Source organism: Heliangelus exortis, chromosome 29 (assembly GCF_036169615.1).
Source record: "Heliangelus exortis chromosome 29, bHelExo1.hap1, whole genome shotgun sequence".
NCBI lineage: Eukaryota > Metazoa > Chordata > Aves > Apodiformes > Trochilidae > Heliangelus > Heliangelus exortis.
This window is the reverse complement of record NC_092450.1, coordinates 1,087,169-1,099,294: the sequence shown is the minus strand read 5'-3', so window position 1 is coordinate 1,099,294 and position 12,126 is coordinate 1,087,169. Positions and strand designations below refer to the sequence as shown.

At 65.8% G+C, this 12,126-nt stretch overlaps 1 protein-coding gene across 4 annotated transcripts; it reads left to right on the top strand.

Annotated features, from left to right (window-relative positions):
- Positions 1–251: 251 nt before the first annotated feature.
- ARHGAP27 (Rho GTPase activating protein 27) lies at positions 252–11,171 on the top strand. 4 transcript variants are annotated; one of them, XM_071728726.1, is made up of 15 exons: positions 252–405; positions 651–1,448; positions 4,433–4,849; positions 5,402–5,620; positions 6,141–6,208; positions 6,300–6,387; positions 6,668–6,772; positions 7,708–7,806; positions 7,877–7,964; positions 8,498–8,662; positions 9,139–9,237; positions 9,506–9,583; positions 9,705–9,839; positions 10,377–10,517; positions 10,596–10,734. In XM_071728726.1, exons 2-15 carry the CDS (start codon positions 657–659, stop codon positions 10,598–10,600), a joined length of 2,499 nt encoding a protein of 832 aa, XP_071584827.1. In that variant the 5' UTR covers positions 252–405; positions 651–656; the 3' UTR covers positions 10,601–10,734. The 4 variants fall into 4 exon arrangements, with proteins under 4 accessions (XP_071584827.1, XP_071584826.1, XP_071584825.1 ...); XM_071728724.1 differs by having other exon boundaries at positions 254–405; positions 10,412–10,517; positions 10,596–11,171; XM_071728725.1 differs by lacking the exon at positions 6,668–6,772 and having other exon boundaries at positions 253–405; positions 10,412–10,517; positions 10,596–11,171.
- Positions 11,172–12,126: the final 955 nt, after the last annotated feature.

Genomic DNA, 12,126 nt, shown 5'->3' with positions numbered 1-12,126 from the left:
CCTGGGCTGCAGCCACCGGCGTGGAGACCCCCGTGGGGCTCCCTGGAAACGGGTGGGGGGCAGCAGCCCGGGCAGGACAGGTCCCACGGGTCCCTGGTGGGGGTCCCATCCCCCTGCCCGGGGGGGGCCGTGCGGGCTCGGGCAGCGGGGCAGGGCCCTTCCTGCAGCAGGAACCTCCCGAGGAGCCGTTTCCCCTCCGCCGTCGGCCCCTTCCCGCCCGCCCCGAGGGGAGGAAACCGGGGGGGCCCCCACCGCCCCTCTGCTCCGGCGGGGGGGGACGGGCACCCGAAGCCCAGCCCGGCCCCAGCTTCCGACCAGGCAGGAAACCGGGCGAGTCGGGACCGGCCCGACGCGGGCACGAGCGGGACCGGCAGCGCGCCCCACGGCCCCGCAAAAACACGGCAGGTGAGACGGGGGGGACGGGGGGACACGGGGGGACAGGGGGCTTGGGGGCTTGGGGGGCTCGGGGATATGGGGTGAGCAGAGGGACGGCGGGCGGGGACGGCGGCGGTGACCTCGGGGCGGTTTCGGGCGGGTTTGGGGAATGGCGCTGAGGGGTCGGGGGTCCGGGGACAGGGGGAATCCCCCCAGCTCGGTCCCCCGGGGGGGCTGGGAGCTGCCTCACCCCTACCCTGTCCCGTTTCCCCCAGGCGGCCATGGAGGCGGCGGTGCCGGCGGAGGAGGCCTTGGTGCTGGTGGAGTACGGCTTCGAGTACCGGGCCAAGGACGGGACCTTGGTCTCCATCAAACCCAACGAGCGCTACGTCCTCCTGAAACGGACCAACCACCACTGGTGGCACGTCAGGAGGAGCGGGGACCCCCGGCCCTTCTACATCCCGGCACAGTACGTCAAGGAGCTGCCCCCCATGGCAGCCCCGGCCCCGCTCGAGTCCCCGCGCACCGGGACGGAACCGACGGCCCTCGGCCCACCGGAGCCCACGGCGTACGAGTACCGGTTCATCCGGGCAGCTGGGAGAGAGCCAGGAGGATGCTCCCTGCTCCACGGGGACACGGAGACACGCAGGGACACGGAGACACGCAGGGACTCGGTGCCCCAAAGGGACCCCGCGACCCGGAGGGACTCAGTCCCCAGGAAGGGTTCGGTGCTCCGGAGAGACCCAGTGCCCCAGGACTTGGTGGCCCAGAGGGACTCGGTGCCACCAAGGGACACAGTGCCCAGGAGGGACGTGGTGTCCCAAAGGGAGTCCCCACCCCTGCTCGGCTCATTCAGGGTCCCCCCGGGGCTGAGCCCCCTCCCCACCGAGCCCGTGCGTCCCTCACAGTCCCTGGATGATCTGGCACCGCGTGGGGCCACTGCCGTGGGGACCCGTGGGGACATCCCTGGACACCCCTTCCCGCTCAGCAAGAGCCACTCCGAGACCCTCTGTGCCTCCAGCAAGGACAAGGACACCGCAGGGAGGTGGCCCGGGTCCGGCCATGGGGCTCAGGTATGGTGACATCCCGGGTGACATCCCCAGAGTCAGCCTGGGGGGCACTTGGGGGTGGGGGGTGTGATGCCTGTGTCCCTTTGCTGCTTCAGTGTCCCGTGTCCCCCTCTGACACGACCCTGTGTTCCCCCTTCCCCACTGGGTGGAGTGGCACCCAAGGGTCCCCTCTGTCCCCCCCAGCACAGGCGCAGTGGCACCCAGGGACTTCCCATCACTGCTGCCACCTTAGGGACCCCCATGCCCCCCCCACGAGCAGACACCCCCCCCAACCAGGTTTGGGAGCAATTCCCACCTCGAGGTGGAATGAACGACCCCCCACCCCATCCCAAGCACCTTCCATGCTCACACCCCCACCCCTCACCGTGCCTCAGTTTCCCCACCCTCAGGGGCACCCCCGGGCTCTCCCTTCCCTGGGGTGCAGAGCCCAGGGGGTGGCTGGGTGCCACCCAAGAGTCCCTTGGGGAGGGTCCCTGCCCCATCCCAGGGTGAGCAGGGGCAGAAAGGGGTTAATGGGGAAGGGCTGGGGCTCCTCCTGGGGCAGCACCCGGGCTGGGGTTGGTGCTGGGTGCTCCCCTGCCACGTGCCCGGGCACCCCAACCCCACACTCACCCCACGCCTGGAAGGGGGGGTGGGGGGAGATCCCCTATGTGCTCCTCTTCTGGGGGGCACCCAAGGCTCAGGGGTGGGCCCCAACCCCACACCTGCCACCCATGGGTGATGGCAGAGGGGGTTCCCCCCCACCCCACCTTTGTTCTTTGGGGGGACACCCACAGCACCCCAAGCCCGCGTGTCCTCTGCTTCGAGGGGGCTCAAGGGGCTGTGTCGCCTGGGGGGGTCATGGACAAAAAGGGGGGGTGGCAGGGGGTGTGTTTCACACCCCTTTTACATCCCTTTTACACCCCATTTATGCCCTCACCTCAGCACCCACCTTTTATGCACCCCCTAAGCCACTGACCCCCCCTCCAGAGGGACCCAGTCAGGTCCCCAACCCCAGCACCCCCTCCCCAATCCCAACTGGGCACAGGGTCACTGGGGCCATGATGGTGGCCTTGGCCGGGCCACCATGGCCACCTGTCCCCCCCCATAGCCACCCCACCAGGGGTGACAGGGCCATCAGGGGGCTGGGGGGACACAGTCACATCCCCCCCCCCTTATTTTGTCCCCAGTGCCGGATGGGCCACCCTAAACTTTTGGGGTGTGTTCCTGGTTAGTGCCAGCTGTGTCCCTGCCGTCCCGGTGACATTGCCACAGGGTCGGCCTTGGCTTTGGCACTCCTGGTGACAGGTGGGGGGGTGACAACAGGGTAACAAGAACCCCAAAAAAAGTCAGTGGTGCCTCGGGGCCCGGGGCTGGGCTGGGAGGAGGCTCTTCCGCTCCCTGAACCCCGGCAGGAAGAGCCACGGCCCCGGCGCCATCGCTGCCACCTGCGGTGTCCCCACCCGCTGTCACCCCCCTGCTGTCACTTCCCCGCTGTCACCCCCCCGGGATGGGGGACAGGCCACCCCCCGCCCGTCGAGGGGGGTCACAGCTGCTGCGCTTGGGCAAGGTAGGCAGCACCCATGGGTGCCCCCAGCCGGGGGGGTGAGGGGTGTTTTGGGGTCACCCCACCACCTGCAAGCCCCCTCCTGGTGTCCCCTTGGGTTGTGACACTGTGGGGGTGACAGCAGGGGGTGACAAGGTGCCTGTCCCCAGGTGGTGAGGGGCACCTAGCACCCCCCACCCCAGGGGAGAGAACCCTCCCGGGGCTGCACCCATGGGGGGGGGGGCAGCACCCATGGGGGGGGGGCAGCACCCATGGGTGGAGGGGGGGCAGTACCTGTGGGGAGGGTTTCCCATTGGCTCCCCCATCACCAGCCTTGGGGGTGAACGCCCCCCCCCCCAAGGTATCCCCCACCCTGAGCACCTTCCATGCTCCCCCCCACACACCGTGCCTCAGTTTCCCCACCCTCAGGGACACCCCCAGCTTCTCCCAGCACCCCCACCCTGGGGTGCAGAGCCCAGCGATGGCTGCGGTCCCCAGGGGGGGTGGCTGGGTACCACCCAGGGGATCCCCTCGTCACCCCCATCGTCACCCCCGTGTCCCTTGTCCCCAAGGACCCTCTGGTGCTGGGTTTCTGTCCCTGCTCACCACAGCCGGGGGGGTCACGGTGTGGCAGGGGAAGGTGACCTTGGGGACACTCTGTCCACTGTCCCCTCTGCTCCAGGGGGACGGTCCCTCCCTGCTGTCCCCTCCCTGGGTGGCAGTTGGGAAACTTTGTCCCCGGGCTGTAAACTGGGGGGGTCAAAGGGTGCCAGGAGGGGACACCCCACCCACTGACTGCCAGCACTCCCAGGGGACAGTCCCCACACCCTCCCGGGTTTTTGGGGTGCAGCGAGGGGGTCATTTGGGGAGGTGGTGATGGGGGCTGGGGGGGTGGAGGTGTGGGGGCTGGGGGGGGCAAAGGGTGATGGGTGGGAGGTGATGAGGGGAGAGGTGGTGGGTGGGAGGTGGTGGGTGGGAGGTGCTGGGTGGGAGGTGCTGGGTGGGAGGTGATGTTTTGGGTGCTGATGCAGATGTTGGGGGGGGGTGCAGGGGTGCAGGTGATGGGCACATGGGTGGGGTTTGGGTGGGGATGTTGGGGGTGTTGATGGTTTGGGTGGGGATGATGTGGGTGCTGGGGTGCTGATGCCATGGTGTGGGTGCAGGTGCTGTGTACTGGTGACACTGGTGACACTGGTGACACAGGGCTGACCCTGAGGACCACGAAGCCCTAAACCCAAATTCCCAGCTGCTCAGCCCACAGCCAGTGGGTGCTCCCTGCCCCGACTGGGTGCTGTGGGTGCTGTGGGTGCCACGGGTGACCCCTCCACCACCTCTCGAGCTGTCCCAGCAGCCAGGCCAGGGCAGGACCCATCCCCTCACCCACCCTGGGGACCTCAGAGGGGACATCCCAGGAGCTGTCCCCATCCTCCCGCCCCCCCTCACCCCCCCGTGTCCCCTCCAGGCACCCAAGGAACCCCAGGACCCCTCTGGCCCCATCTACCTCAACCTCCAGGAGCTGCAGGGAGCAGCAGTGGGTGCCGAGGAGCCCGGCAGCTCCGGGTGGGAGTGGGAGACCCACAGGGACACGGAGAGCGGCCACGTGTTTTATTACCACCCGGGCACGGGCGAGACCACCTGGGACTGTCCCTTTGGGCAGGGGGAGGATGCAGGGAGCCCCCCCAGCTCCCCCACCTCCTCGCTGGCCCCCAGCCCCGAGCTGTCCCCGTGGGAGCAGCACCTGGACCAGGGCAGTGGCCAGACCTTCTTCTACAACTGGGTGACAGGGGAGACGTCGTGGGACCCCCCCCCCACGGGGGACGGAGCCATCCCCAGGGAGCTGCACCCCGGGGGGACACGGGACGGGGCCATGGAGCAGAGGGTGAGCACCCAGAGGTGGGGGGGGGACAGGGGGGATGGAGGGGGAGATGGGAATGGGAATGGGAATGGGAATGGGAATGGGAATGGGAATGGGAATGGGAATGGGAATGGGAATGGGAATGGAGATGGAGATGGAGCAGAGGGTGAGCACCCAGAGGTGGGGGGGGAATAGGGGGGGAGATGGAGGGGGAGGTGCCACAGAGCAGAGGGTGAGCACCCAGTGAGGTGGGGGATGATGATGATGATGATGATGATGATGATGATGATGGGGGGGTGGGGTGTGGAGGCAGAGAGGGAGCTGGGGATGGAGATGGGGGGATGGGGGTGGTCCAGTGGGAGGTGTGATGGCCGGGAGATGGAACTGGATGATCTTTAAGGTCCCCTCCAACACAAACAAGTCTGGGATTCTGGGATTCTGGGATGCTTGGAAGTGGAGGTGGAGGTGGGGATGGAGGTGGGGATGAAGATGGGGTGGGAATAGGAATGGAGATGGGGATGGGGATGAGCCAACCCCCCCGGGCTGGCCATGGGGACACGGTGCTCCTCTCTGCAGCCCCCCACCCCAGAAGCTGATTACCCCGAGCTCTCCCCAGAGGAGCTGGGGGGCTGTCCCGAGGAGGACTCCTCACCCCTGGGCTCCTACACAGAGGGGGGCACCTTCTGCCTGCCCCCCCCCCAGCACCCCGAGGAGCTGGGACCCTCCCCAGGCTGGGGTGGGCAGGGACACCCCGAGGGACCTGGGGACTGCCCTGAGCAACTTGGGACTGAGACGGTATGGAATGGGATGGGATGGGATGGGATGGGATGGGATGGGATGGGATGGGGTGGGGTGGGGTGGGGTGGGATGGGATGGGATGGTATAGGATGGGATGGGATGGGGTGGGATGGAATGGGATGGGATGGATAGGGTGGGATGGGGTGGGATGGGATAGGGTGGGATGGGGTGGGGTGGAGAAAGGGACAGAGATAAGTACATGGATGGGATAGGGACAGGGATGGATGGGGACAAAGATGGGGACAGGGATAGGACAGGGTTGTCTGCCAGGGGCTGAGTGTCCCCACAGGCCACCACGAGCAGGGCCCTGGGATGCAGTGGGTGCTCAGCCCAGACACCCCTGGGGCCTTCACCCCCCCAGCTCCCTCCCTCCCCCCAGGTGACAAGAGAGGGGGGTGATGGTGGCTGCCACCCCCAGGCCACCAGTGGGCTCTGTGCCTGTCACCACGGTGCCACCAGCCCTGGGGCGGGGGGAGCAAACCTGGCAGCCCCCCAACCCCCCCACTTTGCCTTCCAGTGGAAGAGCCTGGAGAAAGCTGGGGTGCTGAACAGGACCAAGACTGCAGATAAGGGGAAGAGGATCCGGTGAGCTGAGAGGGGAGCTGGGGGGTGGAGAGGGCAGGGGCTGGGCTGTCCCCCTCTCAGACCCCCCCTCTGCCTCTCCCCATTCCCCCAGGAAGAACTGGAGCTCCTCCTGGACCGTGCTGGAGGGACCCATCCTCACCTTCTTCAAGGACACCAAACACTCACCTGCTGCAGCCCTGGTAAGAGCCCCATGGTCTGGGGGGGCAGCACCCAGGGGGTGGGGGCAGCACCCAGGGGATGGGGGCAGCACCCAGTGGGTGGGGGCAGCACCCAGGGGATGGGGGCAGCACCCATGGGATGGGGACAGCACCCAGGGGATGGGGGCAGCACCCATGGGATGAGTCCAACACCAAGACAGGGATGTCCCAAGAGGGACATTTGTCACTCCTGCCTGCCAGAAAGCCCAGTGTCCCCATCCCCCCCCGGGCAGGTGCCACCCATGTCCTCTTGCTCCTGCAGCGTCACCCCAGCACCCTGAGCACCCCTGAGCACACGGTGGAGCTGTGTGGGGCCACCCTCACCTGGGCCACCAGGGACAAGTCCAGCAAGAAGCACGTCCTGGAGGTGAGCTGGGTGACAGCGAGAGGGGACACCAGAGGGGGGACATCGAGCACCCCCCGGGGTCCATGGGTTGGTGGCCATGGCAGCGACATCCAAGTGCTGGGAGGGGGACAAGGCTGGGAGCAGAGGGACACACTGAGGATTGTCCACCATCCCTGTCCCATGGGCAGGGACGTGTCACCAAGGGCTGTCCCCTCCTCAGAAGGGGATTTCCCTCTCAGCCTGTACACGGGGAGAGGGCTCCCACTGTCAGCCCATTCCATTTCCAGTTGCTCACTGGGGAAAGTTGGTCCCATGGGTGGGATGAGCTGAGATGGGCTCATGGGTGTCATGAGTTGGTCCTATGGGTGCCATGAGTTGTTTGGCTCATGGGTGGGATGAGTTGAGTTGGTTCCATGGGTCCATGGATGGGATGATTTTGACCTAAGAGTGTGATGAGTTCTTGGCCACAAGGATGTGATCAGTTGGGCCCATGGGTTGGATGAATTGTGCTGGGTCCATGGGTGGGAAGGGTTGAGTTGAGCCCATGGGTGGGAAGGGTTGACCCGGGCTCATGAGTGTGATGAGTTGAGTTGGTTCCATGGGTCCATGGATGGGATGATTTTGACCCAAGGGTGTGATGAGTTCTTGGCCCCACAGATGTGATGAGTTGGGCCCATGGCTGTGATGAGTTGAGATGGTTCCATGGGGCTGATAGGTTGGGTCCATGGGTGCCATGAGTTGGGTCCATGGGTGCCATGGGTTGAATTGGTTCCATGGGTGTGATGGGTTGAGTTGGGTCCATGGCTGTGATGAGTTGGGTCCATGGGTGGGTTGGGTCCATGGGTGCCATGGATTGGGTCCATGGGTGGGTTGGGTCCATGGGTGGGTTGGGTCCATGGGTGCCATGGGTTGGGCCCCCCCTCAGGCAGGCCCTGAGCACCCCGGTGTCCCCCCAGCTGAGGACACGGGAGGGCTCAGCCTTCCTCCTCCAGCACGACTCGGAGCAGATCATGGCTGCCTGGCACCAGGCCATCAGCAGTGGCATCACCAGGATGGTGAGCACCTGACACAGCCCCCCCGCCACCCTGGGGACAGGGACAGAGGGTGACACTGCCCCTTCCCCAGGGCACCCACCACCCCGGGGAGGAGGAACCTGAGAGCGGCACAGAGTGCGGCACCCGGGAGAAGCTGGGGGGAGAGGAGAGGAGGGCAGGTGAGCCCGGGGGGCACTGGGGGGCACTGGGGGGCATGGGGTGGCACTAGGGTGACACCAGGTTAGCGCTAGGGTGGCATTAAGGTAGCCTCAGGGAAGCAATGGGATGGCACCCGGGTGGCACTGGGGTGACACTGGGATGGCACTGGGGTAGCACTGGGGTGGCACCAGGGTAGGTGGTACTGGAATGGTACCAGAATGGCACTGGGGTGGTACCAGGGTGGCACTGGGGTGACACTGGATGGTACCAAAATGGCATTAGGGTGGCACCCCAGTGGTACTGGGATGGCACTGGGGCTCACTAGAGTGGCCTCAGGATGGCAGCAGGGTAGCACTGGGATGGCACTGGGGTGGCACCAGGGTGGGTGGCACTGGGATGATACCAGAATGGCACTGGGGTGGCACCAGGGCGGCCCCGGGGTAGCACTGGGTTGAAACTGGGGTGGCACAGTGGTGACACTGGGATGGCACCAGGTTGGTACCGGGCTGGCGCCGGGGTGTGACCGTCAAATCCCCCCCCACGGTGTCCCCAGATCCCCGGGGAGCCCTGGGACATGTGAGGGGCGTGGTGTCCCCAGCAGTGTCCGGGCAGGGGACAGGAGGGGACAGCGAGGCCAGCAAAGTGCGGAACAAGCTCCGCAAATTCCTGCAGCGGCGACCGACGGCGCAGAGCCTGAGGGAGAGGGGCTACATCAGGGGTGGGGACATCGGGGTGGGGACATCGCGGGTGGGGACATCGGGAGGGAATACCGGGGGTCGGGACATCAGGGGTGGGTGGGTGGGTGGGTGCGGGAGGACATGGGGGTGGGAGGACAGCGGGGGTGGGTGCTGGGGGGGACATCGGGGATGGGGACATCGGGAGTGGGGACAGCGGAAGGTGGGGGACACTGGGGAGTGATCAGCGGCGGAAGGACATCGGGGGCAGGGGGACGGCGGGGGTGGGGACATTGCGGGAACATAACGGGTGCTGAAGGGGACATCGGGGGTGGGGGGACATGAGGAGTGGTGCTGGGGGGGACACGGGTGGGTACGGACAGCAGAACGACAGGAGGAGGTCTTGGGGGGGGGGATACTGGGGATCCTTTCCACGTCGTTGGGTGTCCTCTCTGGATATCCCCGCTGGGTGTCCCCTCGGTGTCCCCAGCCGTGCTGATGTCCCCATCGCTGTCCCCAGACCCGGTGTTCGGCTGCCCCCTGGCAGTGCTGTGCGAGCGGGAGAGGGGGACAGTGCCACGATTTGTCCTGCAGTGCATCCAGAGCGTGGAGAGGAGAGGTACCCCTGGGGACAGGGACAGCGGGGACAGCCACGGGGACAGGCACCCGGGGGCAGGGGGACAGCGGGATGTGACACTTGGGGTTTTTCTGGAGCCCCGGGGCACCGGTGTCCCTGCTGCTCACTGTCACCGTGTGCCACCCGGCTGTGGGCATCTCCAGGGGACACGGGGGTGCCTGGTGTCCCCCGCCGGTGGCTGGTGGCATGTCCCCGGGGGCCGGGCTTCTCCAGGAGGTTTCCCCCATCCCCACCTCCCCTCTCCTGCCAGGCCTGGACATCGATGGCCTCTATCGCATCAGCGGCAACTTGGCCACCATCCAGAAACTGCGCTACAAGGTGGAGCACGGTGAGGTCACCTCTGGGGACAGCAGGGGACAAAGGGGCCCCACACACACCAGGGACAGGGGGGCGGGGCTGTGGCCAGGAGGGAGGGGACAGGGACCCTGAGGTGCTGCTGTCCCCCCCAGACGAGCGCCTGGACCTGGATGATGGGCGCTGGGAGGACGTTCACCTGGTGACAGGAGCTCTGAAGCTTTTCTTCAGGGAACTCCCAGAGCCACTTGTCCCCTTCAGCCACTTCGACAAGTTCATCGCTGCCATCAGTGAGGCCTGGGGACAGGGACAGGGAGGGGACAGGGACAGGGAGGGGACAGGGACAGGGAGGGGACAGCGATGGGGAGGGGCTGGGAAGGGAATGGGGTGGGGATGGAGGCAGAGATGGGGTTGAAGACAAGGATAGGGACAGGGACAGGGACGGGGAGGGGACAGGGATGGGGTGGGGAGGGAACAGGGATGGGGTGGGGATTGAGACCGGGATGGGGACAGAGATGGGGATGGGGACAGGGATGGGGGAGGAGATGGATGCCAGAAAAGATGGGGACAGGAATGGGATGGAATGGAATGGCATGGGGACAGGGATGGGAATGGGGATGGAGGTGGGGATGGGAAGGGGATGGGGACAGGGATAAGGATGAGATGGGGACAGGAGGGAGACAGGGACAAGAATGAGGACGGAGGTGGGGTGGATGGGGACAATGAGGACAAAGATGGGATGGGGACAGTGATGGGGATGGAGAAGGGGATCAGGAGAATGAGGACGAGGAGGGGACAGAGATGGTGACATGTGCTCTGGCTGCCAGAGCCAGCACCCAGCACACTGTCCCTGCCCTGGCAGAGCTGCAGGACCCAGCCAGACGTGGCCGATGTCTCTGTCACCTCGTGTCCTCCCTCCCTCCCGCCCACCATGACACCATGCGTGTCCTCTTCCGACACCTCTGCAGGTGACACCCGTCCCTCAAACCCTGCCCTGGGCTCGGGGACAGGCCGGGTGGTGGTGACACCTTTCCTCCTGTCCCCAGGGTGACGCAGTTCCAGGAGCAGAACCGAATGTCCCTGCAGGGCATCTCCATCGTTTTTGGCCCCACGCTGCTGAGGCCCCCGGGCCCCGAGCCCAACGTGGCCGCACACGCGGTGTTCCAGAACCAGGTGGTGGAAAATCTCCTCACCCACTACAGGGACATCTTCCCCGAAGGTTAAAGCCACCCCCACACCTTGGGGACAACGTGTGGGAACAAACCCGGCCCAGGGAGGTGGAGGTGGCAGCGTCTCAGGGGAAGGACTCGGCCACGTTGTCACCTGGGTGGGTGGTGGCCCTGGTGGGCTCCATGAAGGAGAACGTGGTGGCCCGGCTGGCTCCAGGGACCCCAAGCACCCTGTGCCCCTCTGCCACCTGACCCTGACCCTGCTGAGCCCCCCCAGGGGGTGTGGGGGGTGGGGTCCCCATTGGTCAGGAGGGGGCAATGGAGCCCCGAGGTCCCCAGCTGTCCCCGGGCTGAGGGGTGGAGGTCCCAGCTGGGCAGTGCCCGTGGGGACAGTGCCACCAATGGGGGGGCAGGGACCTCCACCCTATTCCTGAATAAAGAGCCTGTTGAGGATGAGGTGCTGCTGCGGGGCATGGGGACAGCCCTGGGGACACTGCTGGCACAGTGGTGGCTCAGTGCCCCTTGGGGACAAGATGTGTCCATTGTACCCCAGGAGGAGGAGGGGACCTCCTGCAGCCCACCTGGGCGACCCTGTCACCTGTGCTTTGGAACCTACCAAAGCCCACGTCACCCTGAGTGTCACTACAGGGTGCTGAGAGCCACATGGTGGGGAGCAGGTGACAGGGGGACATGAGGTCCCACCAGGCAGGGTCACCCCTCCGGGGTGGGGACACTCTGGGTCACAGTTTGAGACACAAGAGAGACAGTGAAGGACACAACTGAAACACTCTGGGACATAGTGGGAACACTAAAGGGCATGGCAGGGACACAAGGAGGATGCTATGGGACATGGCAGTGACACTTTGGGACATGGCAGTGACACTTTGGGACACAACAGGGCAAGGTCGGAGCATGAGAGGGGTTTGGGACACAGTGGGGGTGGCTGGGATGTGAGGAGACACTTTGGCATGCAGTGGGGACACTTGGGGACCCCAGGAGGGCACCTTGGGGTGATGTGGGGATAGTGGGGGATGTAACGGGGACACCTGGGGACACCACAGGGACAGGGCAGGGATGATTTGGGTTGCAGTGGGGATATTTTGGGGCACAAGGACACGGTTTGGGACACAGGGAGACACTGAGGGTGTGCAGCAGGGGAACAGGAGGGGGACACTGGGACAGGAGGGGACACTTTGGGGATCAGTGGGGACACAAGGGAACACAGTGGGGACACAGTGGAATGCGGTGGGGACATTTTTTGGGTCACAAGGACATACCTCGGGATGCATCAGGGGACACTTGGGGACACAAGGATGAACTTTGGGACATTTCAGGGGTGCAGCAGGGGTAGTTTGGGACACTTGGGGACACTTTGGAGTGCAGTGGGAATACCTGGGGATGTAAAGGG

What these genes read in the sequence shown, in the direction of transcription:
- ARHGAP27 (XM_071728724.1), top strand. Translation starts at nt 657, where the DNA reads ATGGAGGCGGCGGTGCCGGCGGAGGAGGCCTTGGTGCTGGTGGAGTAC. An exon ending in CCAGAGCGTGGAGAGGAGAG is followed by an intron (nt 9,238 to 9,505) that starts GTACCCCTGGGG and finishes CTCTCCTGCCAG; the next exon opens with GCCTGGACATCGATGGCCTC. An exon ending in GCGCTACAAGGTGGAGCACG is followed by an intron (nt 9,584 to 9,704) that starts GTGAGGTCACCT and finishes TGTCCCCCCCAG; the next exon opens with ACGAGCGCCTGGACCTGGAT.